The sequence below is a fragment of the Mobula hypostoma genome, chromosome 25 (genome assembly GCF_963921235.1).
Source record: "Mobula hypostoma chromosome 25, sMobHyp1.1, whole genome shotgun sequence".
Lineage (NCBI taxonomy): Eukaryota > Metazoa > Chordata > Chondrichthyes > Myliobatiformes > Myliobatidae > Mobula > Mobula hypostoma.
The window spans coordinates 27,578,360-27,601,476 of record NC_086121.1 but is presented as its reverse complement, the minus strand read 5'-3'; the positions used below and the strand labels follow the sequence as shown (position 1 = coordinate 27,601,476).

At 41.4% G+C, this 23,117-nt stretch overlaps 1 protein-coding gene and 1 long non-coding RNA gene across 3 annotated transcripts in view; one reads left to right on the top strand and one right to left on the bottom strand.

The window, feature by feature from the left end:
• LOC134337763 (uncharacterized) overlaps positions 1 to 8,405 on the top strand; it is a 77,321-nt gene extending 68,916 nt beyond the window's left edge. The window contains exon 4 of the long non-coding RNA XR_010016060.1: positions 8,129 to 8,405. This is a non-coding gene — a long non-coding RNA (uncharacterized LOC134337763). The remainder of the gene's footprint in view (positions 1 to 8,128) is intronic.
• Positions 8,406 to 8,558: 153 nt separating this feature from the next.
• LOC134338012 (C-X-C chemokine receptor type 3-like) lies at positions 8,559 to 22,380 on the bottom strand. 2 transcript variants are annotated; one of them, XM_063033508.1, is made up of 3 exons: positions 22,293 to 22,380; positions 21,978 to 22,171; positions 8,559 to 12,481 (listed from the first exon to the last, which is right to left on the bottom strand). In XM_063033508.1, the coding sequence occupies exons 2-3, from the start codon at positions 22,011 to 22,013 to the stop codon at positions 11,375 to 11,377; spliced, it is 1,143 nt and encodes a 380-aa protein (XP_062889578.1). In that variant the 5' UTR covers positions 22,014 to 22,171; positions 22,293 to 22,380; the 3' UTR covers positions 8,559 to 11,374. The 2 variants fall into 2 exon arrangements, with proteins under 2 accessions (XP_062889578.1, XP_062889579.1); XM_063033509.1 differs by lacking the exons at positions 21,978 to 22,171; positions 22,293 to 22,380 and adding an exon at positions 21,264 to 21,417 and having other exon boundaries at positions 8,560 to 12,481.
• Positions 22,381 to 23,117: the final 737 nt, after the last annotated feature.

The following is a 23,117-nucleotide window of genomic DNA, read 5'->3' as shown; positions in this document are numbered from 1 at the left end:
GAATTCAGATGAATGAGAGGTGACCTCATTGAAACCAATTGAATGGTGAAAGACCTTGACAGAGTAAATGTGGAGACAATGTTTCCTTTGGTGGGAGAGTCTAAGACCAGAGGACACAGCCTCAGAATAGAGGGGTGTCCATTTAGAATGGAATTGAGGAGGAATTTCTTTATCCAGAGAGTGGTGATTCTGTGGAATTTTTTGCTACAGGCAGTTGTGGAAGCCAAGTCTTTATGTATGTTTAAGGCAGAAGTTGATAGAACCTTGATTGGCCAGGGCATGAAGGGACACAGGGAGAAGGAAGAAGATTGAGTGTGAGAGGAAAACTGGATGAAGTGGACAGACTCGATGGGCCAGATGGCCTAATTCTGCTCCTATATCTTATGGTCTTATGATCTATAGTCACATGTATCAAGATACAGCGTAAAGCTTGTTTTGCACACTGTTTATACAGATCAATCCATCACACAGTGCATTGAGGTAGTATAGATTAAAACAATAACAGAATGCAGTATAGAGTGTAACAGATACAGGTAGAGTGCAGCATAGATAATCAATATGGTTCAAGATCATAACAAGGTAGATTTGTGAGGTCAAGGATCCATTCGATGTACTAAAGAACTATTCAATGGTCCTATAACAGCAGAGTAGAAACTGCTCTTGAGCCTGGTCGTATGTGCTTTCAGGCTTTTGTATCATCTGCCCGACGGGAGAAGAGTGAAGAAAAAATGTCCAGGGTGGGTTGAGTCTGTGATTTTATTAGCTGCTTTACTGAGGCAGTGAGAGTCCATGGAAGGCAGGTTGTTCTCCATGAAGTGCTCTGTTATGTATTTAATATTTCAATAATATTTGATTAATCTTGTGTATATATATATATATATTTTTGATTTAAGCATCCTTGTTTGTTTAAATAATTAATTATGGGTTATATGTAAAAATATGTCAATTGCATATGCCATCAAACTACTACGTGAAGCAGAACTGGAAGTTAGACTCACATTTCCGACTCCTGTGTTTTCCTTTGAATGAATTTAATGTTTTGAAGTTACAAAACAGAATATTGGCAATGAGTTATTTTTAAAATGAACCCTAAAAAGCTGCTGACCTGTTAAAATGCAGCAAGACGTTCAAACTAAAGAAAAATGCTGCAAGGAATGATCGAACTTAAAAGAAAAATCACGTGCAGAGACACCAAGTTAAAAAAAGTTCATAAACGGAAGAGTTCAAGGTTCATAAAGAGTGAGAACTGGGTGATAGTAATCGTAAATAAAAGCAGAAGTGACTGGCCACATTGGTAAGATTGACGAGTTTGATTACACAATGGGTAATTGACTCATGTACGCAGTATTTTGAATCAAATGAAATAACCAATGAGAAGTGAGCACCAATTTTGCTGAGTGTATTAGGTTTAAAGGCATACAGTTTGCTTTGAAGTTTGATTGCTCCAACCAAACCATCATAAATGAGCTTTGCTACTATTGTAAAAGTGATGCAAGAACACTTAGAAGCAAAACCATTATTGATTACAGAATGTTTTAGGTTTCATAAGTGGAATCAAAAAAGGGGAGTCCATTTCAGTGTAGTTGGTTGAATTGAATAGATTATGCATTGCCAGTTCAGTAATGGGTTTAAGGATGCACTAAGAGATCATCTAGTTTGTGGAATCTTAAACAAAAGCATTCACAAATGGCTCCTAACTGAAACACAGTTTACACTTTAAAGAGCAGTTGAAATCACTGTTTCAATAGAAACCACAGACAGATGCAATTGAATTGCAGTCTGGAATGAAAGTGAGTGTGAACAAAGTTTCAATGTCTAGACTAGCCAGGCCAAACAAATCCTGTTACCACTGTGGCAGGGGCTCACGTACACCAAACAAATGCAGATTTAAGACCATAAGACCATAAGGTATAGGAGCAGAAGTAGGCTATTCGGCCTATTGAGTCTGCTCCGCCATTCAATCATGGGCTGATCTAATCCTTTGATTCATTCCAACTCCCCTTTCACCCCATATCCTTTGATGCCCTGGCTAATCAAGAACCTATCTATCTCTGTCTTAAACACATCCAATGACTTGGCCTCTACAGCTGCTCGTGGCAACAAATTCTACAGATTTACCACCCTCTGTCTAAAGTAATTTCTCCACATCTCAGTTCTAAAAGGACTTTCTTCAATCCTGCAGTCATGCCTTCTTGTCCAATAATTCCCTACCATGTGAAATAACTTTGCCATATTTAATATGTTCAGGCCTTTTAACATTCGGAATGCTTCTATGAGATCCTCCCTCATTCTCCTGAACTCGAGGGAATACAGCCCAAGAGCTTTCAGACATTCCTCATATGGCAAACTTTTCATTCCTGGAATTATTCTTGGGAATCTTCTCTGAACCCTCTCCAATGTCAGTATATCCTTTCTAAAATAAGGAGCCCAAAACTGCACACAATACTCCAAGTGTGGTCTCACGAGTGCCTTATAGAGCCTCAACATAACATCCCTGCTCTTATATTCTATACCTCTAGAAATGAATGCCAACATTGCATTCACCTTCTTCAGAATCAGGTTTATTATCACCGGCATGTGATGTGAAATTTGTTAACTTAGCAGCAGCAGTTCAATGCAATACATAATATAGCAGAGAAAAAAATAAATAAAATAAAACAATGATAATAAATAAGCAAGTAAGTCAATTATGTGTATTGAATAGATTTGAAAAATGTGTAAAAACAGAAATACTGTATATTAAAAAAAGTGAGTTAGTGTCCAAAGCGTCAATGTCCATTCAGGAATTGGATGGCAGAGGGGAAGAAGCTGTCCCTGAATCACTGAGTGTGTGTCTTCAGGCTTCTGTACCTCCTACCTGATGGTAACAGTAAGAAAAAGGCATGCCCTGGGTGCTGGAGGTCCTTAGTAATGGATGTTGCCTTTCTGAGACACTGCTCCCTAAAGATGTCCTAGATACTTGGTAGGCTAGTGCCCAAGATGGAGCTGACTAGATTTACAACCTTCTGCAGCTTCTTTCAGCCCTGTGCAGTAGCCCCCACATACCAGACAGTGATGCAGCCTGTCAGAATGCTATAGAAGTTTTTGAGTGTATTTGTTGACATGCCAAATCTCTTCAAACTGTTCACTTCAGACAGTTTTGATAAGTGATTACCAATGCATCTACTATAACCTCCACCAATTCCCTCGGCACCCTGCGATGCATCCCATCAGGACTGGGGACTTATCTATCTTCAGGCCCTCTAGTTTGCTCATCACTATCTCTTTAGTGACAATGATTTTATCGAGGTCCTCATCTTCAATTTTGTCCATAATATCATTCTTTGGCAAATTAGATGTGTCCTTCACTGTGAAGACCGACACAAAATAGTCGTTCAATGCCTCAGCCATTTCCTTATCACCCAATATCAATTTCCCCTTCTCATCTTCCAAGGGACCTACGTTGACTTTAGCCACCCTCTTCCACTTTATATATTTATAAAAACTTTTGCTATCTGTTTTTATATTTTGTGCTAATTTACTTTCATACTCTATCTTCCCTTTCCTTATTTCTTGCTTAGTTGTTCTTTGTTTAAAATTTTCCCAATCCTCCAGTCTCCCACTACTCTTTGCGACTTTGTACACATGAGCTTTTAATTTGATACTATCTTTTATATCCTTAGTTATCCAAGGCTGGCTCTCCCCACACTTACTGCCCTTACTTTTGACTGGAATATACTTTTGTTGAGCACTGTGAAAAATCTCCTTGAAAGTATTCCACTGTTCCTCAACTGTCCTACCAAATAGCCTGTGCTCCCAATCCACATTGGTCAACTCCCCCCTCATCCCGTTGTAGTCTCCCTTGTTCAAGCACAATACACTAGTTTTAGATCTAACTATTTCATCCTCCACCTGTATGTGAAATTCAATCATACTATGATCACTCTTTCCAAGAGGATCCCTGACTACAAGATCGTTAATCTTACCTGTTTCATTGCACGGGACTAGATCTAAGATAATATTTTCCCTTGTAGGTTCACTAACATGCTGCTCAAGAAAGCCATCACGGATGCATTCTATGAAGTCCTCCTCAAGACTTCCTTGACCAAACTAATTCACTCAATCTATGTGGAAGATAAAATCCCCCATGATAACTGCCTTTCCATTCTTACAAACCTCAGTTATTTCTTGGTTAATCACCTCTGCCACTGCAATATTTTTATTAGGTGGCCTATAGACAACACCCACCAGTGACTTTTTCCCTTTACTATTCTTAATCTCTACCCAGATGGACTCAACATTCTGCTCCATAGATCCTATATCATCTCTCACAATCACCCTGATCTCATCTATAATCAAGTGCCATTCCACCTCCTCTGCCTTCCTGCCTATCTTTCCGTATTACCTGATACCTTTGTATATTTAATTCCCAGTCATCTCCACCCTGCAACCAGGTTTCTGTAATGGCCACTAAATCATATGCCTTGGTACTGATCTGTGCCACAAGTTCACTGACCTTGTTTCCAATACTACGGGCATTTAGATAAAGTGCCCTTATACTCATTGTCCTTTCAGAATCTAGTGGCCTATGCAATTTTTGCTTTTTACTTTTATGCTCTCTACTTTTACTTTTTTCTTCACTGACTCTAGCTTTGGTCTCTGAATCACTTCCCTCTTCTTTTCTATGTGGGTTCCCATCCCCCAGCCATATTAGTTTAAAACCTCCCCAACAGCACTAGCAAACAATCTCCCTAGGACATTGATCCTGGCCCTACCCAGATGTTGACCATCTGGATGGTACTGGTCCCACCTGCCCCAGAAGCAGTTCCAATGCCCCAATAATCTGAAACCCTCCCTCCTGCACCATCTCTCAAGCCACATAATCATTCTAACTCTGGTTAGAACGTGGCAAAGGTAATAATCCTGAGATTATTACCTTTGAGGTCCTACTCTTTAATTTATCTCCTAGCTCTATAAATTCAGCTTGTAGGACCTCAACCTGCTTTCTTCCTATATCGGTGGTACCTACATGCCCCACGACAGCTGGCTGCTCACCCTCCCCTTTCAGAATGCCCTGCAGCCTCTCCGAGACATCCCTGACCAGGGGAGGAAACACACCACACGGGAGTCCCGTTTGCAGCCACAGAATCTCCTCTCTATTCCCCTTACTGTGGAATCCCCTACCACAACAGCTCCACCACTCTTTTTCTTGCCCTTGTGCGCCGCAGAGCCACCCATGGTGCCATGATCCTGGCTACTGCTGCCTTCACCTGATGAGCCATCTCCCCCAACAGACTCCAAAGCAGTGTATCTGTTTTGGAGGGAGATGACCACAGGAGACTCCCGTACTACCTTCCTGCTACTACTCTTCCTGTTGGTCACCCATTCCCTATCTTTCCTTAGATCTTTAAACTGCGGTGTAACCAACTCACTAAATGTACTCTCCACAACATTCTCAGCATCTCGGATGCTCCAAAGTGAGTCCATGAGCAGCCCAGTGCTGCCATGCAGTCTATCAGGAGATGCAGCTGGACATACTTCCTGCACTTGTAGTCTTCAGGGACATGTCAGCCTTCCTGAGTTCCCACATGGCACAGGAACAATATTGAAAAGGGAATGCTTTGTTCAGTGACTCTTTGGTGCATTTTTCTTCACGGTGAATGGAAAATTTGTTGCTGTCGTTTCAAAGCTCAGCCCAATGGAGTGCTGTAATTAAACTTGGCATAAACCTAACTAGGATCAGGGCTACAGAGGAAGTTTAGTTTGGCTCTGGAGTTTGTTCTACTATTGTGAAAATATGACTGATCTGCATTCTAACACCATATATCTTCCTTCAACCCATTTGACACAATGTCTATCCAAAATCTATCCAAATTAACAAATCTGTGGTGGCCAGCGCTATCATGTTTGCTGTTGTGTGCTGGGGCAGCAGGCTGAGGGTAGCAGACACCAACACAATCAACAAACTCATTCGCAAGGCCAGTGATGTTGTGGGGATGGAACTGGACTCTCTCACGGTGGTGTCTGAAAAGAGGATGCTGTCCAAGTTGCATGCCATCTTGGACAATGTCTCCCATCCACTGCATAATGTACTAGTTGGGCACAGGAGTACATTCAGCCAGAGAGTCATTCCTCCAAGATGCAACACTGAGCGTCATAGGAAGTCATTCCTGCCTGTGGCCATCAAACTTTACAACTCCTCCCTTGGAGGGTCAGACACCCTGAGCCAATAGGCTGGTCCTGGACTTATTTCCATTTGGCATAATTTACATATTATTATTTAATTATTTATGGTTTTATATTGCTATATTTATACTCTATTCTTGGTTGGTGCAAATGTAATGAAACCCAATTCCCCTCGGGATCATTAAAGTATGTCTATCTATCTATCTATCTATCTATCTATTTATCTATCTATCTATCTATCTATTTATCTATCTATCTATCTATCTATCTATCTAAATGAGCCAGAAGTGGCTGCTGCTGGTTCGAGTTGCTGCGATTGGAGGAGCTGCTGGGTCCCCATGCTCTTGAAGAATTTTATCAAAATTTTGAGATTTAAAGATTAGACCACAGTTCAGACTAACTCTAGTTCATATTGGCCTCTTTCAGTTCAATGCTTTTTCCGTGTTCTCGCTCATCCTTTCTTGTTGCGGATTGGAGGGTTGGGGGGTTTGGGTGATCTGTTAGTTATTGTGCGACGGAAGGGTTTGGGTGCTTAGGGTTTGTGAGTTTTTGTTTCTTTTTCTTTTCGAGCTGGGGGCGGGGGTGGTGGAATTGATATCTCTCTTTCAACCACTTATATGGTTTTCTGCATTTTATGGCTATCTGGAGAAGACAAATCTTAGAGTTGTATTCTGCAGACATAATTTGATAATAGAATCAACCCTAGAACCTTTGAACCTTTAATTCTGGAAGAGAATTCCTCTGCCACCCTTCATTTGCAGCGATTCCTAACTTTATTATAAAAATGATTAGATGCAATGTTTAGACCACTTGTTCTAGATCTAAGACAGTGTATTCATTTCTATGGAACTATTAGTTCTTAATATCTTACAAGTTGCAGTTGAATTACATAATTTTCAAAATTCCAAGGAAAATCATATTTCAATTAATAATCTATCCTTGTACCCTAACCCTTCGGCTATTGATTTGAATGTGATCAAATGCTACATGGAGTACTGTTTGGTAACTTGGCTGTAAAAGCAGGTTAGAGGATGGGTGTTGTGTGTTGTAGCTCACCTCCGGACACCCCAGTGGTTTTTCATGACCTACAAAGGGAAAATTCAGGAACATAATTAGACTCTGCTTGCCTAAATAAGTGTTGCTCTGACCACACAGAAGAAGCTCAATGCCATTCAGGACAAAGCAACTTCCACCCTAAACATCCATTGACTCCACTACTGGGGTCTGTAACTAAACTGTGCATATCACTACAGTTAACTCACCAGAGCTTCTGCAACAGCATCTAACAAAGTCGCACCATCGTCCACTAAGAAGTAGAATACAGTGCTGCTGTGGTACAACTCCACCAAACCAATGTCAATCCTCTCTGTATGGAATTTGCACATTCTCCCTGTGTCAGTATGGGATTCCCTTTGTGCTCTGGTTTCATCCCACATCCTATTATATTGAGTGCTATGGTAGCATAGTGATGAGCACAACGCTTTACAGTACCAGCAATCCGGGTTCGATTCCTGCTACTGTCTCTAAGGAACTTGTACGTTCTCCCCATGACCGCGTGGGTTTCCTCCAGGTGCTCCAGTTTCTTCCCACAGTCCAAACACGTACCAGTTGGTAGGTTAATTGATTATTGTAAATTGTCCCATAATTAGGCTAGGGTTAAATTTGGGGTTGCTGGGTGGTGTGGCTTGAAGACCAGAAGTGCTTATTCCAAGCTGTATCTCAATAAATAAATAAATGGCTGTCATGCAGATGAGCTATAGGGGAATTGGAGGGGGGGAGCTGATAGAGATACAGGGGCAGAAGAGGTAATGGGGAAATAATGGGGAATGGGATAACTCTTAATCTTCACTCTGTCATACCAGAATTACCATTATCTGACATAATGCTGTCACCTGTGAGTTTCTTTCTATTTTGCAGGATAAAATGACTTGGGAATAATTTGGTGTTCCTTCATTCTCACAAGCTCTAGATCATGCACCTTTGATACCAATCAGAAGATTACCTTCTCCAGATGGACTGCAGCAGTTTAAGAGGCAACTTCCAACGCTCCTCTCCAAGGCAGGCAGTGACGGGCAATATTGGTCTTGCCAGTGAACCGCATAATCTGATAAAAAGGGTCAGCATGGTGGTGTAATGTTTGGAGTAATGGCATACAAACCAGAGTTACTAAAGACCACTGTATGTTGGCGTCCAAAGACACTTGCAAACTGCCCCTAGTACATCTCAGACCATGCATGGGTTGTTGACGCAACACACTTCACTGTATGTTTCAATGTACATGTGACAAACTTTTGTGGATAGATCAGAACTTAGAAGCATAGGTGTCATTGACTTCAGTGGTGTCAGATATGTTAAATAAATTGCAGTTTGTAGATGTAAGCATATAATGCATTTGGTGCATACTATTGAGGATAAACTTTTACTCATTCTAGTGAAATATCATTCTTCGCTAGAACACTTTTCCAAATGATGGCTGGTATTGTGCCCCTGGAATAGTGTTTTGTGAAAATTAATGCTTTTGTCTGCTACTTTGTCAGAGATTTCAGTTCATAACCCCCTGCTAATTCCTATAGAACTCTCATTAATATGTAGTAATCTCACGCTGTCCCAGTTAAATGCTACAATGACCCACTCACTCCTTCAAAACACACCCTAAATTGAAAACCTAAGGTACAACAAGTAGAGTCATAGGATCACATTGCACTATGACATCCCTTCTAACTCCATACCTCATCCATGCTTGTTGTGCTGCCTGTCTACACTAATCTCATTTGCCGGCTTAGGCCTGTCTGCCTTTCCTATCCACGTTCTTGTCCAAGTACCTTGTAAACATTGTACATGTCTCTATGATTTCCTCTGGTAGCTCGTTCCAGATATCCACCACTCCACCACTCCTGTATGAAAAGTGTGCCCCTCGAATCCCCTTTAAAAGTCTCCCCCCTCACCTTAAACCTGTGCCCTCCGGTCCTGGACTCACCCTGCCCTTGGAAAAAGGCTGACTGTGTATGCTATCTATGCCCCTCATAATTTTATAAGCTTCCAGAGGTTAAACTCAGGTTCCTTTGTTCCAGTGAGAATGACTCCAGTTTATCCAATCTCTCCTTGTGACTACAGGCCTCTATTCCACACAATACCCTGGTAAATCTCTTCCGCACTCTTTCTATTGATACTACATCCTCACATTCAGCCTGTATATTCACCAGTACAAATAAAAGTAACAAACAGCTCAAGCTTGATAACTATATCCTATACTGGTTGAACTCATTTGGTTTTGGCCATATCAGAGACAAAAAGATGAGCCACAATCGAGACTGTATTTTTAATAATGCTTTATTTTCCTTACTCAAAGATAATTTGACTCTCAGACTTTTTCACAACAATACAATTACTGGTTTCCGAACTGCAATTGCATAGCAACAATAAATGTGTTGTCACTCGATTACACTAGACAACAAAGATTTTGCTTCCTGAATACTTTTGGGTGTATCTTATGGAATTTGGGCCACCGATCATGAAAATCACCATGAAATTTCCTTATTGTGCGCCATTTTTAAAAAATCATTTCAATTCATAATTCAAGTCAGACTAACTGATGTCATGATCAAGGAAGGCATTTTTGTTGATACACAAATCAAACAGGACATCAATGACAGTCAATTCAAAGAAATCCTCGTGGGACTGGAGAAAATCACATGGAAGGAATTCAAGGATGTTGCTGAAAATTTTCCAGAGCACCAAACTACGTGCAGCTGGTTGACAACATGCTTCAAGCATACAAAGCCATAAAGTTCAATATGTCACTAAAGATTCATTTTCTGCATTTCCATTTAGACTTCATCCTTGCAAATCCTGGCGCTGTCAGTGATGAGCATGGCGAAAGGTTTCACCAAGACATTGTGATCATGGAGAAACAGTATTATGGCATCGATGCTGACTGATTAATGTTGGGCACTTAAGTGAGAAGCCTCAACACAGAGTCCAAATGAAAATCATCAACAAAACATTTTTAGTTGGGTTGGACTATTGCAAAGCATCAGCACCATGATGCAATTAAATGCATTATATTCAATAAATGTTAATTCTTGTTTCTCCAAATTCCTACATGATACAATAGTCAAATGTTGCATTTGTGTTCAGCTTCAAGTGGTCTATCATAAACAAAAAAAAAAATTCTGAGGAAGAAACACTTTTGAGAAAATTTGTGCCCAGTTTTGTTATTACCAATGCTTAGTCCTGCCTGGTATAAACAAAATAACGCTTAACACAAAAGCTCATTAATAAAACTACAATCTAAAGATTGCAACTTGTAATCTGTACTATTGTACAACCTTAAACTATGGTAAAATTAATAAAGCTGTGAAGTTGTTTTGCTTGCCTAATGATGGGCACACTATTACCTTGATGATTGCTTTACAATTTCATGTATTCCTGCTTTAACAAAACAATCTCTTTTTAATCTGAGCAGAACTGAGTTTTCTTTCTTTCATTCTCAGTCTGAGCAGTCACAGCCATTCTTTATCTGATGAAGTCTTTAATCTGAATAAACAGAGGCAAGATGAATCACTTTTTTGATCTTCGTTATGAACTACAAGAAATGTCTGTCATTATATCTAAATATCCAAGTTTCAGAATTTGATGTTATTTACAAAGTCATTTTTGGTTTTTGATATGTTCCTGTTTATTTCCTGGCAGAGCTCCAGTGTCTCAGTGGATGTTCATTGTGAAAGTGGTTAGGCATCTAGCTTTCAAATATGCACACTTGGCCCTCAGTCATATCCACCATGGAACTGATAGGCATGATTCTTGTGACTTTAAGAGACAATTTCAAAATCTGTAAGATTGTGGCATGCAACTGATAGACTACATATATAATTTTATTTGCAAGATAACTTTCATCAGCAAAACCCTATTTTCAATCCTTCCTTTCATGCCATAAGTTTATATTGTGAGTTACATTACACTTGATTGAAGCACTGGAATTCAAGGCTCTGCTACTTTTGTGCTTATGAGCAACTGAAGTGCTGAAATCAAATTGGGTTAGACTAATGACAACTGCACTTTTCTTGAATACTTTGGTAGCAATATATTGGACCACGCTGCTGAAGTCTCTGGCGGTGGATTTGAATTTTCACTGTTTGTTTCAAAGGGGTGCAGAATTAAACCAAGTTTGGAATATGTTTCAGTAAATTTGGATGCAATTTTAATTACTTTATAATCCAGAGTTAGTAGTATCAGCTGACTGACATTGTGACATGGATTCCCTGTGGATCGACTTGGCATATTTCTTCACAGTCTTCTGAGTAATGCAGCCAATATCACAGAAGATCTGCAGTAAGTTTCTCCTGAACTTCACTCCGGCAAATGCATAGAGAAATGGGTTGAGACAGCAATGGAAGTAGCCCAGACTGGAAGTGATGTCAATGGCAATGTCCAAACTGGATTCAATGGCACAATTCCTATCTATGACACCCATCCTCTGCAATGTGTCAATGAAGATGACCACATTGTAAGGGATCCAACAGATGAGGAAAGCAGCAACGACCATGACAATGACCTTCATGGCCCTGACTTCCTTCTTCCTTTGTATGTTATGGGATTGACGCAGAGTCTTAATGATCATGAAGTAACAGTAGAGCATTATTGTCAGTGGGATAAGGAAACTGATGAAATGATTAACAAAACGCAAACCTATTATCCATTTCTTGGCACTGTTGGCATCAAAATCATACTGGCATTTCCAGGTGCCATTTGTTTTCATTTTCCTTAGGTATATCAAATCAGGGATGGCTAAGAAGTGGCAGAAGATCCAAACAGCCAGGCAGCTGATGTGCACTACTAAAGATCTGGGTTTGTTGTACATCTGGACTGCATGCACAATGGAAAGGTAACGCTGAATGCTAATGCCACCCAAAAGATAAATGCCACAGTTGAAATTGATGCTGAACATTGCCCCAAAGAGCTTGCAAGCAAATGGCTCAAAAATCCAGCCCCTGACAGCTTCCACAGCCCAGAAGGGCAGGGTGATTACAAGGAGGATATCGGCGGCAGACAAGTGGAGAATTATGGTATCGGTCATGGCCATGGACTGCCTGTTCTTCAGGAAAACGATGATGGTCATTGCATTCCCCAACAATCCCACAATGAAGATGGTAGAGTAGAAAAGGGGAAGGAAGACTTTCTTAAATGGCTCTGTGTTGTAATTCTCGCAGTCAAGGTAGGTTATGAAATCATCAGAAAAATTACTATAATTGTTATTAAAATATGAACTCAGATTGCTGTCGTAGTATTCGAACTGAAAATCGTCAAAGTTAAAGTCCTGCAAGAAAGAAACAACAAGGTTAAAGAAACACCCACCTGTTTTGAAAATTTTAAAAAATACCAATATTATTACTTAGTTTCACCACCACAATTGGCTAGAACGGAGGTGACTGGATAAATCCCCTGTCAATCACGGCTAGACAATGCATTCTTCAGAGTGGCAAGGGAACTCCTTCATGAACTTAAACCTCCAGTGATCAACCGATCTCCCATTATGTGTTCAGCTGGAGAAGTGAGCTTTAAGCAGGTGACGTGACCATTGACAGCACTGTATCACTGAGGATGGTGGCGTGGAATTTAGAGCAAGTGGGAACAAACTGGCAATTTTACAATTAGCTAAAGCTGAATCTTAGGTGAGTGAGAGAGGGCAGCCAGCTCATTTGGGAGGACCAGGTTGAACTATTTTAATGAGGCTATATGCAGTGATTTCAGCTTTCAATGTATTTCTATCACGGGCACAATATTTCCCAACAAAACCTAAATGCAGTGTGAACCCCCTAACAAGTTCTGGGCTCCAACCTCCTTATACTAACTGTCCCTTACTGCTCCTTCACCAAGATGAGCACTTACGCTCCATGTAAAGCAGATGTTTAAGAAATGGCTCCCCTATCTTGTGCATATACAGTAGTCATCTCCTAACCATAATCAGGACCGAGGTCTATTCACAGAGCCCATTCCTAGGAAATGAAAATCCAAATGCTTTCTTGAAACTGCAGCTTCTCCCGATGAAAGCGAGACTAATACTGTGGCAAAATTTAGTTACTTTGAGATAAGAAAAGGCAAATTATATGCAGCAGTGCAGTCCCTATGTGTAAATAAAATTATCCCGTCTCTTTGTTCTGCTCAGATTAAGCGGTTTCACAACATGTAACTCAGTTAAAAACAACCTGCCAACTAAAGGAAATAATTGTGGTTTACAAGGCATTACATTACGTACCTGTTATTCTATAAGAAAGTATACTGACTGAGATATATCCTGCCATCTCCAACTTAAATTATGTTTTTCCTTAATTTTGCGTTTTGGAAGACCAGGAGAGAAACTGCACTGGTCGTTAGACAAGCCTGCCTCTTGTTGCATTGTATGCCAATGGGGCATTCCTATATGAAGCCTACTAGGTAAAGACTGCTCAAACTCTGCTCAGTTTATTAATCACATGTAATTGGACCCACAGCAAGAACACATTTAATTCATGGTAAATTAACACTAATTTAAAAAAAGACAAAGATTTCCTATTGCATCATGTCATGAGGTACACAGTATATATGTAGTGAAATTCAAAGCACATTAACATTAACAGTTTACTTATTAGCTATTCCATTTATCTTTTGTCCCCAAATTTTGAATTCAACAGATAAATTTTCATGACAGTTAGGACTTTCTTAGTTTGCAAATAAGTCAGAGTTCTTCTTTATCCTCATGAGTAAATATGAAAATTGTTGATAAAAACTTAAAGATTAAAGGGTCGTCATCAATGAGCAGAAACTTAGAACTTGGTGAGTGTTATATTTTGAAGGATGTTGTAAATTAATGTTTGCTATATGCAGGCATAAAGACATATAGAGGTTTATCTGGACACAGATATCACCATCAAATGGAAGGGTTGCAACAAACACCACCCAGACCAAGAAGGAGGTACAGGAGCCACAGGACTCACACCACCAGTCCAACACAGGTAAAGCTCTCCTCACCACTGAGCACATCTACATGAATCATTATCGCAGGAAAGCAGCATCCATCATCAGGGTCTCGCCACCACCCAGAACATGTTCTCTCTTCACTGCTGTCATCAACAAGAACTCAGGACTGACACCACCAGGTTCAGGAATAATTATTAGACGTCAACCATCAGGCTTTTGAAGCAAGGGGGATAACTTCACTCAACTTCACTTGCCCCATCATTGAAATGCTCCCACAACCTACAAACTCACTTTCAAGGCCTCTTCATCTCGTGTTCTCAATATTTATTGCTTATTTATGCATTTATTTATTATTATTTCTTTCTTTTTGTATTTGCACAGCCTATTGTCTTTTGCACACTGGTGCATGTTAGTGCAGTCTCATTGATTCTGTCATGGTTATAACTATTATGGATTTATTGAGTATGCCCACAAGAAAATGAATCTCGGTGTTGTATATGGTGACATATAGAGTCATAGAAAAGTACAGCACAGAAACGGGCCCTTTGGCCCATCTAGACCATGCTGAGCCATTTAAACTGCCTCCTCCCATCAACCTGCACCTGGACCATAGCCCTCCATATCCCTACTATTCATGTACCTATCCAAGCTTCTCTTAAACATTGAAATTGAGTTCACATGCACCACTTGCACTGGCAGCTCTTTCCACATTGTCACGGCCCTCTAGGTGAAGAGGTTTCCCCTTAAACATTTCACTTTTCACCCTTAACCCATGACCTCCGGTTGTAGTCCCACCCGACCTCCAGTGGAAAAAGCCTGCTTGCATTTACCCTATCTAATTTTGTATAACTCCATCAAATCCCCTCTCAGTATTTACTTTGATAATAAATTTAATTTGGACTTTGAACCAAGTGCCAAGGTTATGATTTTTGTTTTATAGAAGACATGTTGATGGGAATTATGTTAAGCGCAAGGAAAGCAAGACAACCTGAGTTGAGCACAGGGTGAGTTACATTCAGCAGCAGAGTCGGGGAGAAACATGCAAGTTGAAATTATAAAAGTGTTAAAACCAAGATCTTTGGGGTACAAAGGACATCGCAGTGCACAGCATTTAGTAGCCTTTGGTATCATACCATTCATTCGTAGACTTTGTGTGACATGTTGTGTTACATTGTTTGTAGTGGGTTATAGCGTGTTGTTTGCAGTGCTTACTTTAGTTTTAGAGGAGCTCTGTGTTGTACTCCTTTGTGAGTCTTGGCTAATTTTACCCTAAATTGACATGCTTGAGGGCAAACTCAAAGGAAAGGTACAAAGGACAGCTACCCACCAAATGTGAAGGGGCTGAAAGATAGGTTGGGTGTGTGGATGGGTGTCATATCTCAGTGCATCATTGGTGCCTGGAAGAATGATCTCCCACTTCGCAATTTGGTGCCTGTTTGTCCTTGTTGCCTCTGGACAGTCTGCAGTCTCCTTAACCTTTGCAACCAAGTACGGTTATCAGGTCCCAGGATCTTAATTTTCACATTAAAACAAGCCTATCAAAGGACACAGGCCAAACTGCTCTGTACCTGGCAGCTGTGGCTATTGTAACGGAATCGCTGGTCTGTTGGAAGTAGAGAAGTCAACCCCACATAATGTCTGTTACCTTGCAATAGCCCCAAACTGTAAGTTCCTTGCTTTCCTCAGCCGTCACTTGCGTCCTGAAGCCAAGCCCGCATTTCCCACCACTTACTGATCGACCTTGCCCTCTCTGCCCTTTGCCTGATTGTTTGCTTAGTGCTCTACAGGAAACATAAAATTGTCTGGGCTCCAGACGATCTACTGACCAGAAACTGAAAAGAGAAGAAAGACCTGAAAATAAAATAACTACTTCCCTGTGATAAAAGGTGTTAGATAGCTTCAACAGCTGCGCTAGCTTATTTTGGAAGTGTTTTATAGACATTCTGTAGACATATTTAACCTTTGGTAAGCATGCTCAATGACGCTCCTTTGATTTGTTTTTCCACCATTGCACCTGATCGACAAGAGGGTCTGAATAGAGTCCTACCAGTTATCGTGTTACCAAACTTCTGTCTGGAGATAACTGTCGCTGAAGCAATTTCACACCTGCTTCATTAACCCCACCTGTCCCACAACAAATCATAAACTAGTGAATGAAGACTGAATCTGGATGGGCTCCAGGTTCAAAAATGGGATGTGATTTACACCTGGAATCTCTGTTCTGTATTTTTTTTTATTCAGTCCATCAAGTTCTTTTAGGCAATTAGACACTGGGCTTTACAGTGGCACGCTAGGCCAATGGCTGTGCTCCAGCTCCAGAAACCCATGTCCATTTCTGTCTTCGGCACTGTCTGTGTGGAGTTTGCATGTTCTCCTTATGAAGGCGTGTGTTCTACCAATCCTACCACCAAAACCACCCCCACTACCATTCTCCCATTTTCTTCCAATCCCATTGACATGCAGGTCAGTGGATTAATTGGCCCATGGTGTGCAGATGATGGACAGAATCTAGGGGGAATGTTGGTGGGAATGTGGGCGGAGTAAAATAGGCTAGGGTAGGCTTGACATGAAATTGGATACTTGATAGTCAACAAGAACTTGATGGACCAAAGGGCCTTTTGCTGTGCTATGTTCCTCTGTGATTGGCTATGAATCTATGATATTCCCATCAATCCCTTTCCCTCCTTTATTTCTTGGTTACCTGTTCTTTCCCACCTGCCCATCAAATGGCTCTTCTAATTCTGCCCTCCGCCAGGGGCAATTTACAATGGCCAATTAACCTATGAGCTCAACATTTAGATGTGGGAGCAAGACAGAAGAATCCAGGTGAAGCACGCGCACAAGGGGAAATGAGGGAAGCTGGCACACAAAGCGAGCTGCCTGTTGTAGTATAGTGCCAGCCCTTGTTCAGAGCTCCCCCAATTCATCTGCAGCAGAAGGAGTTGGTAATTCTGTTCTCCAAGCCTTCTGTATGTGGAAGATGCAGAGTAGTACAGTCCTAGGAGGGGTAATGCACCTCCCAGTGACCTCATTCCAAAATGAAGTCCCATCATTCCTCACCGTTCAACCAGCCTCCATGCTGAACCTTTGGAATGACATTCTCAGTGGAGTAAAACCAAAGAAAAAACTTCTAAATGCTCACTTCTAGAGTAACTTCTAAGTTCTTGATAGAACAGAACTTCAGTACTCGAAGAGTCGTATGCCGTCTTGGGGAAGAATGCCTCCACTGGCAGAAAACGATGCCAGGTGGACAGTTACACAGGATTCAAGCCCAAGCCTCCCACTTTCTGCTGCTCTGGTGACCCCTGCCCAATCTTGATCTGCCTGTGTGGAGTTTGCATGTTCTTTTTGTGAGTACATGGATCCCGCTCCCCTCCTCCCTTGGTCGCCCAGGTTTCCCTCCACACCCCAAATTCATGTAGGTTGGTAGGTGAGTCAGCCACTGTAACTTGCCCCCAGCGTATAGATGATAGCAGAATCTGGGGGGGCTGATGAGAATAAAATGGATGAAGATAGGATTAGTGTAAAAGCGGGCACTCAGTGCTTGGTGTAGTCCAGACTGGTTATTGTTTTTACATGACGCATCCCCGTGGGAGATTCTGGGCTGAAGGTGAGACCAATGAGAGGATCCACACCCAGAGGCTACAGTGTGGATTCCCAACGATAATTGTTGTCTTAGCAGCCTCTCATGGCCTCTTTAAAGGCCCAAGGCTGGTAAGAGAGTAATGAAATGGAGCATTGCCCAGATAGAGATCCTTTTACCCTCGATGTCAATGCAAGCTCTTCAGAGGAGTTACCCTGCACTGTTTTCTCCTCACCCTCCAGGATCATCCCCTTCTTTACTCGAACGGCCACTTCTCACCTCAGAATCTTTCTTTCTGCAGTTGCCAATACTGGCACTGCAGAAGGATTACAACACTCTGCTCAAGAAGCTGATCTAAACAACCTGAATGAAGCTTAATTGGATAGACATAATTCTTTATTCATTAACTGATGTTCCATGGATGTCTGACAATCTTTTTTTTGGAGGGATTTGGAACATAGGCTCCAGCTGGCTTCATATTTCAACTGGGTCGATACTGAGGTTACTTCACAAACCTTGATAATCTCTGTGACTAGGCCTCAGTCCTGAAACCTCGGATGCATAACTGTTGTGGAGAGAATTCAAGGTTAACATTGTCTTCTGAACGTACAAGGTCTTCCTGGGAATGAGATAGTGTGACAGCTGATTGAGCTGATGCCGCACAGCTTTAATCTTCAGTGCCGCTGGTGTGAAGTTTGCATGTTCTCACTGTGACTGTATGGATTGCTTCTCATGGTCAGGCTTCTTTCTACATTCGAAAGATATGCTGCTGGTGATGTAACTTACCCCTACACTCAGTGTAGCTGAGTGTCAGAATCTGGGGGTAGTTGATGGGAATGTGAGGAGAACAGATTATGGGCAAAAGTAATAAAGGAATAGGATTGACTTGAGAATTAATATTGACTTCGTGGGCTGAATGCCCTACTTCTTCATCTTAAGGCAGTATGCGGGCATTATTTCTGAATAGCCCGGATCAGATTCACAAACTGTGAAGAATCCCTTGACTAGATCACCTGGAAGTGCTGCAGTGTGGGTTCCAACATGAATCACTCTCTCAGGGCACTCAAAGATAACTAACTTCATGCTGGAATGGTTGGCACTGGTTGGGCCAGCCCAGAAATCTCCCTGAGATGTTTAGAAGCTGCCAGAAATCCTTTGACAGATACCTCCCTTGAGTAGGGTAGGAAAATACTGGGCTCACTCTATCAGCAGGCACACATCTATCTGTGCAGGAGCAGGTGAAGGCCGATGTCAACTGGCACAACAGCACTGGCAGAGGTCAACTGATGCCATTGCTACCCGGGTTCAGCTTGGGTCCAACCAATCGCAGAGAACTGCCCTCGTGTCACCAGTCCTCCTGTGAATCGTTAAGGTCATCCGAGCCCCAGCTCACAGACTGCACTGGACTCCGTAACTGCACCCATACTCCTACTCGGGTCCCCCTGTCAGTAATCTCACAATTGACCAAGAATCAGTTCCTCTCAACCTCCACCACTGGTGGCCGAGGGTGAGTGCCTGAAGCCAGCTTGAGCAACATCTGCTGGGGGGCTAGGAGAATGAATTGTTGATGACTTGGGTCGAAACCCTGCAAGAGACCTGAATTGGAGGGGCACCGATGTCTCAAAGGGTTAAAGGTGCGGAGAACGTTATAGAGATAGGAGACTGCAAGGGAGAGATCAGAATGCTTAACCAGGAGTGAACAGAGCTGGTTTTGGTTCGGAGAAGGGTAGCAGGTTTACAGATTATTTCACGTTTACATCAGATAGCATTAGAGTTAAGAAGAATAAACTGAGAAGTACCTTTTCCACAGAGAATTAGGTGAATATGTAAAAGTTTGCCCTGAGAGTCCCTACACCCTGCATTAAATTAAATTTTCAGGACTACGATGGATAGACCTTATATGGAGGTGTAATGGAGAAACTCAGATGAATGATGTTCATTCATCATTCAGAATAAACGGGTTTTGCTTAAGCAACAGACATTTTTCAAGATGCTTTTGAGGCTTTCCAGGCTCAATATTGAACTCTCCCACTTCTGATAACTCACTTCCATTGTCCATATCGGTTTTGGCCATTTTTGACAAATCGTCCGTTTGTAATATTGTCTCATTTTTCTTTTCTCTGTAGTAGCAACACCATGATCAGCTATTTACAACACATCACATCTTCTGCTAATATCCACCCATCCCCCCCCAACACACTTGTCTGCAACTTACATCTAACTTTTTTCTCATTTTGCTAGTTCAGACAAAGCGGTTTTGATCTGAAATGTTAACTGTTTCTCACTCCATAGATGCTGCCTGGCATGTTGAGTGTCTCCAGCGTTTGCTTATTTGTTTCGGGATGCTGAATGGCATATGCATTGTCATTAGACCCTTGTGTGAATCACAAATCCATTGAGCAGCAATCACTGAAACAACTTTGCCTTCCCACTTTTCTCCCACCTTATTCGCTCTTGGTGACTTCTTAAATGTCCGAGTTGTAAGTACAGACACAATCTTTTGCTTATTGTGATAGAATACATCAGAGCTTTGACTAGCTTTACCAGCCCCAATGAAAGGGGATGCCAATTTTTTAAATGTGGAAATCTTCATAAAACATGTTCATGTAATTAGCAAATTGCAGGAATCATTGGTAATTTTTGTTGTTATTTATGTAAAAATATAAAATATGAAATTATCAATTATGTAAAGCAGAAAAGGCACAAGTTTGATTTCAAATGCTGCTGTCAAATTTTGAACCATTTCTTTTAAATAAGTATTCAAACTGGAAATAGGAAACTGAAAATCACCCCACAATGTTTCAGTATCACTAGCACATAATATAGTAATTGTAGATGATTGTGTAAAATGGTTAAATCAGTCACCCATTGCAGCCGATAGAGAATCAGGAGTCATCGGAAAATCACTACGGTGCGTGATCACCCACTTCACAGCAAAGCAACCCCAAAGACAAAAAGACCTTCATCCCAGTCAATAGAGGGTAATTTTCCCTGCAATGACTGCAAAGCAAATTTATAAAAATGTATAATAAAACCATGCTGATACTCATAAAACAAGTCACAGAAACTGAAATTAACCTGCCGGAATTGGGCACGGGTGGTATGAACAATTCCACACAGGAGGAATAAATTTGTGACCATGCTTCTACTATTAGTCCAAATAGAGACTTCAGATGCTGAAATCCAGAACAAAATTTAAAGTGCTGGAAGAACTCAGTGAGTCAAGTAGTCTCTGTGGAGTCAAAGAGGTAGTTAGTGTAACATCCCAAAGTGTCATCCGTTCCTTTGCTTCCACAGATGCTGCTTGATCCATTAAGTTTTTCCAGTTTAATTTTTTTGTGACAATAGTCCTAATCTTGATTGTTGACTTTCCTCTCTCCCTGCTTTCTGAAAACTCGATTTATGAATCCCATTTCAATTCATTCTCTGAATGAGTGGCTAGCCAGTCAGTTCCATGTTTCATTTCCATCTACGAAGAACAGCCGGCAAGATCACACAGTAACAACTACTCAGTTTTTAATCAATGCTGGCTTTGCATAATTAGTCAGATCAAACTTACCATCTCCTCCATCCAGTCAGGAAAACCCATGAAGGATGTAAAGCTGGCCTTGGTTACACTGTTTGATCTATTTGCTTTGCTTTATTTCTACTTCTGAGGTCTTCCTCTCTTCTAATACCATCGAGTTGACAAGAGGCGTATTCAAGACAGCAAGCAGGAAACAAACATCCCCCACCATTTGGTTTCAAAAACAAAATGAATGTCCTTGCTGGTAGGATGTGGTCAACTGACCAGAAGTCAATTATTTCTACCAATCTTCTTGCAGTATGGTCTTTCAAAGTCAATTTCTTCTTTACTGTCTTGTCCTCCACACTATTTTACAGTTAATGAATTTCAAAGAAATTGCAAATCCTTGAAAACCGAAATAAAAACAGAAAACCCTCAGCCATTCAGGCGGCATCTCTAGAAAGAGGAATTAAAGTTTCTGGCCAAAGTGTCTTTATCAGAAGTAGAAAAGAAACAACTTAAGATTGATTTGACCAACTATTTAAGTAATGCTCAGTGTTAAATAATAGGGTCACATTGAGTAGTCTCCAGATCCAAGAGTTTACTTACATGCAGACTAGGGAGCAATTCAAAGGCTGTTCCCACTAAGTTACAGATGCCTTAGCTTTCATTCAGAAATTACTCATCTCCTACTAACCTTTGATGTATTGATCACTGGTTCTTTTGCATCCATTGCCTCCTGGGAGATCACAAGATTAATCCACTCACCTTTTGCCCCTCACCAGTTACAAGTGAGAAGTTCATTTAGAATGCTGTATTGTCTTCCCAGGTTGAAGTTTAAACTGTGATCTTGACCAGTCTCTGTCTCCGTGTCCTGTTCAATCTTCGATCTCTGATTAGGTGAACTGATGTCGTCCTTCACTGGAGCAGACGGGCGGGATATCTTATCTCTGCTGGGTCTGCTGTGGGGAAAAATTAATATGACGGATCATCCATTCAATAGATCAATGAGCTTGGCTAGAAAAGGATAGCATGATAAAGGACAGACGGAGAGGGAGAACGCAAAAGAAAGGAAAGAGAAACCTGCAAAATGCAGAGCGGTAGGAAATCCCCAGACAGTCAAGTTGTGATAGCAGAGAGAGAAGGTTACTGAGTCAGTATTACAGATGGATGACCTGCAGCAGGGTGGGCTGGTTGTGGCACACACAGAGGAAGTGAGTTACCTAAAGCTACAGGATTCAATATTGAATCCGGAAGAGTGTACGGTGCCCAGAGAGATGAAATGATGCCGTTCCTTAAAACTACATTGGCCCTCGTTAGTAACACTGCTGGAACGATACACAGAGAATGAATGAGTAAGTTAAAATAAGTGCAGCATGTGCAAAAGAAAGGGTGAATTCTACTTGCAGTGAGGAGCAGGATTAAGCCAGAGCTGAGGTGCAGGTAGTGCCGAGAAGTTGGATTACGACCTTGTTTGATGGCTCTGGATGTCATGATCATGGTCAGAGTTAGCAAATTGCCAAGGGGTGGAAGGAAACCATCAGCAGTGGGTAGGCAAGGGAGCTGGGACAAGGAGGGAAACAGCGTTTCTGGTTCATCATGTCCTGCACCAGAAGCAAGAAATCTGCAATAAAACAAGAAAATACTTGAAATACTCAAGTGCTCTGGCATCAGCTTGTGGACGGAGAAACAGAATTAAAGCTGCAGATGGATGTCCATGAGGGTCACGGATTTATCAAGCAGGTTGGTCAAATTTCCAGCAGTGTCAGGGGCTGTTAATCTTCCTGTCACACTTTAGTGTTGGATACATAGTCAATCATTGTAAAAGACAATTCTCTCTCTCTCTCTCTCTCTCTCTCTCTCTCTCTGTCTCTTTCCATCTCTCCCTCTCTCTCTTCCTCTTCCTCT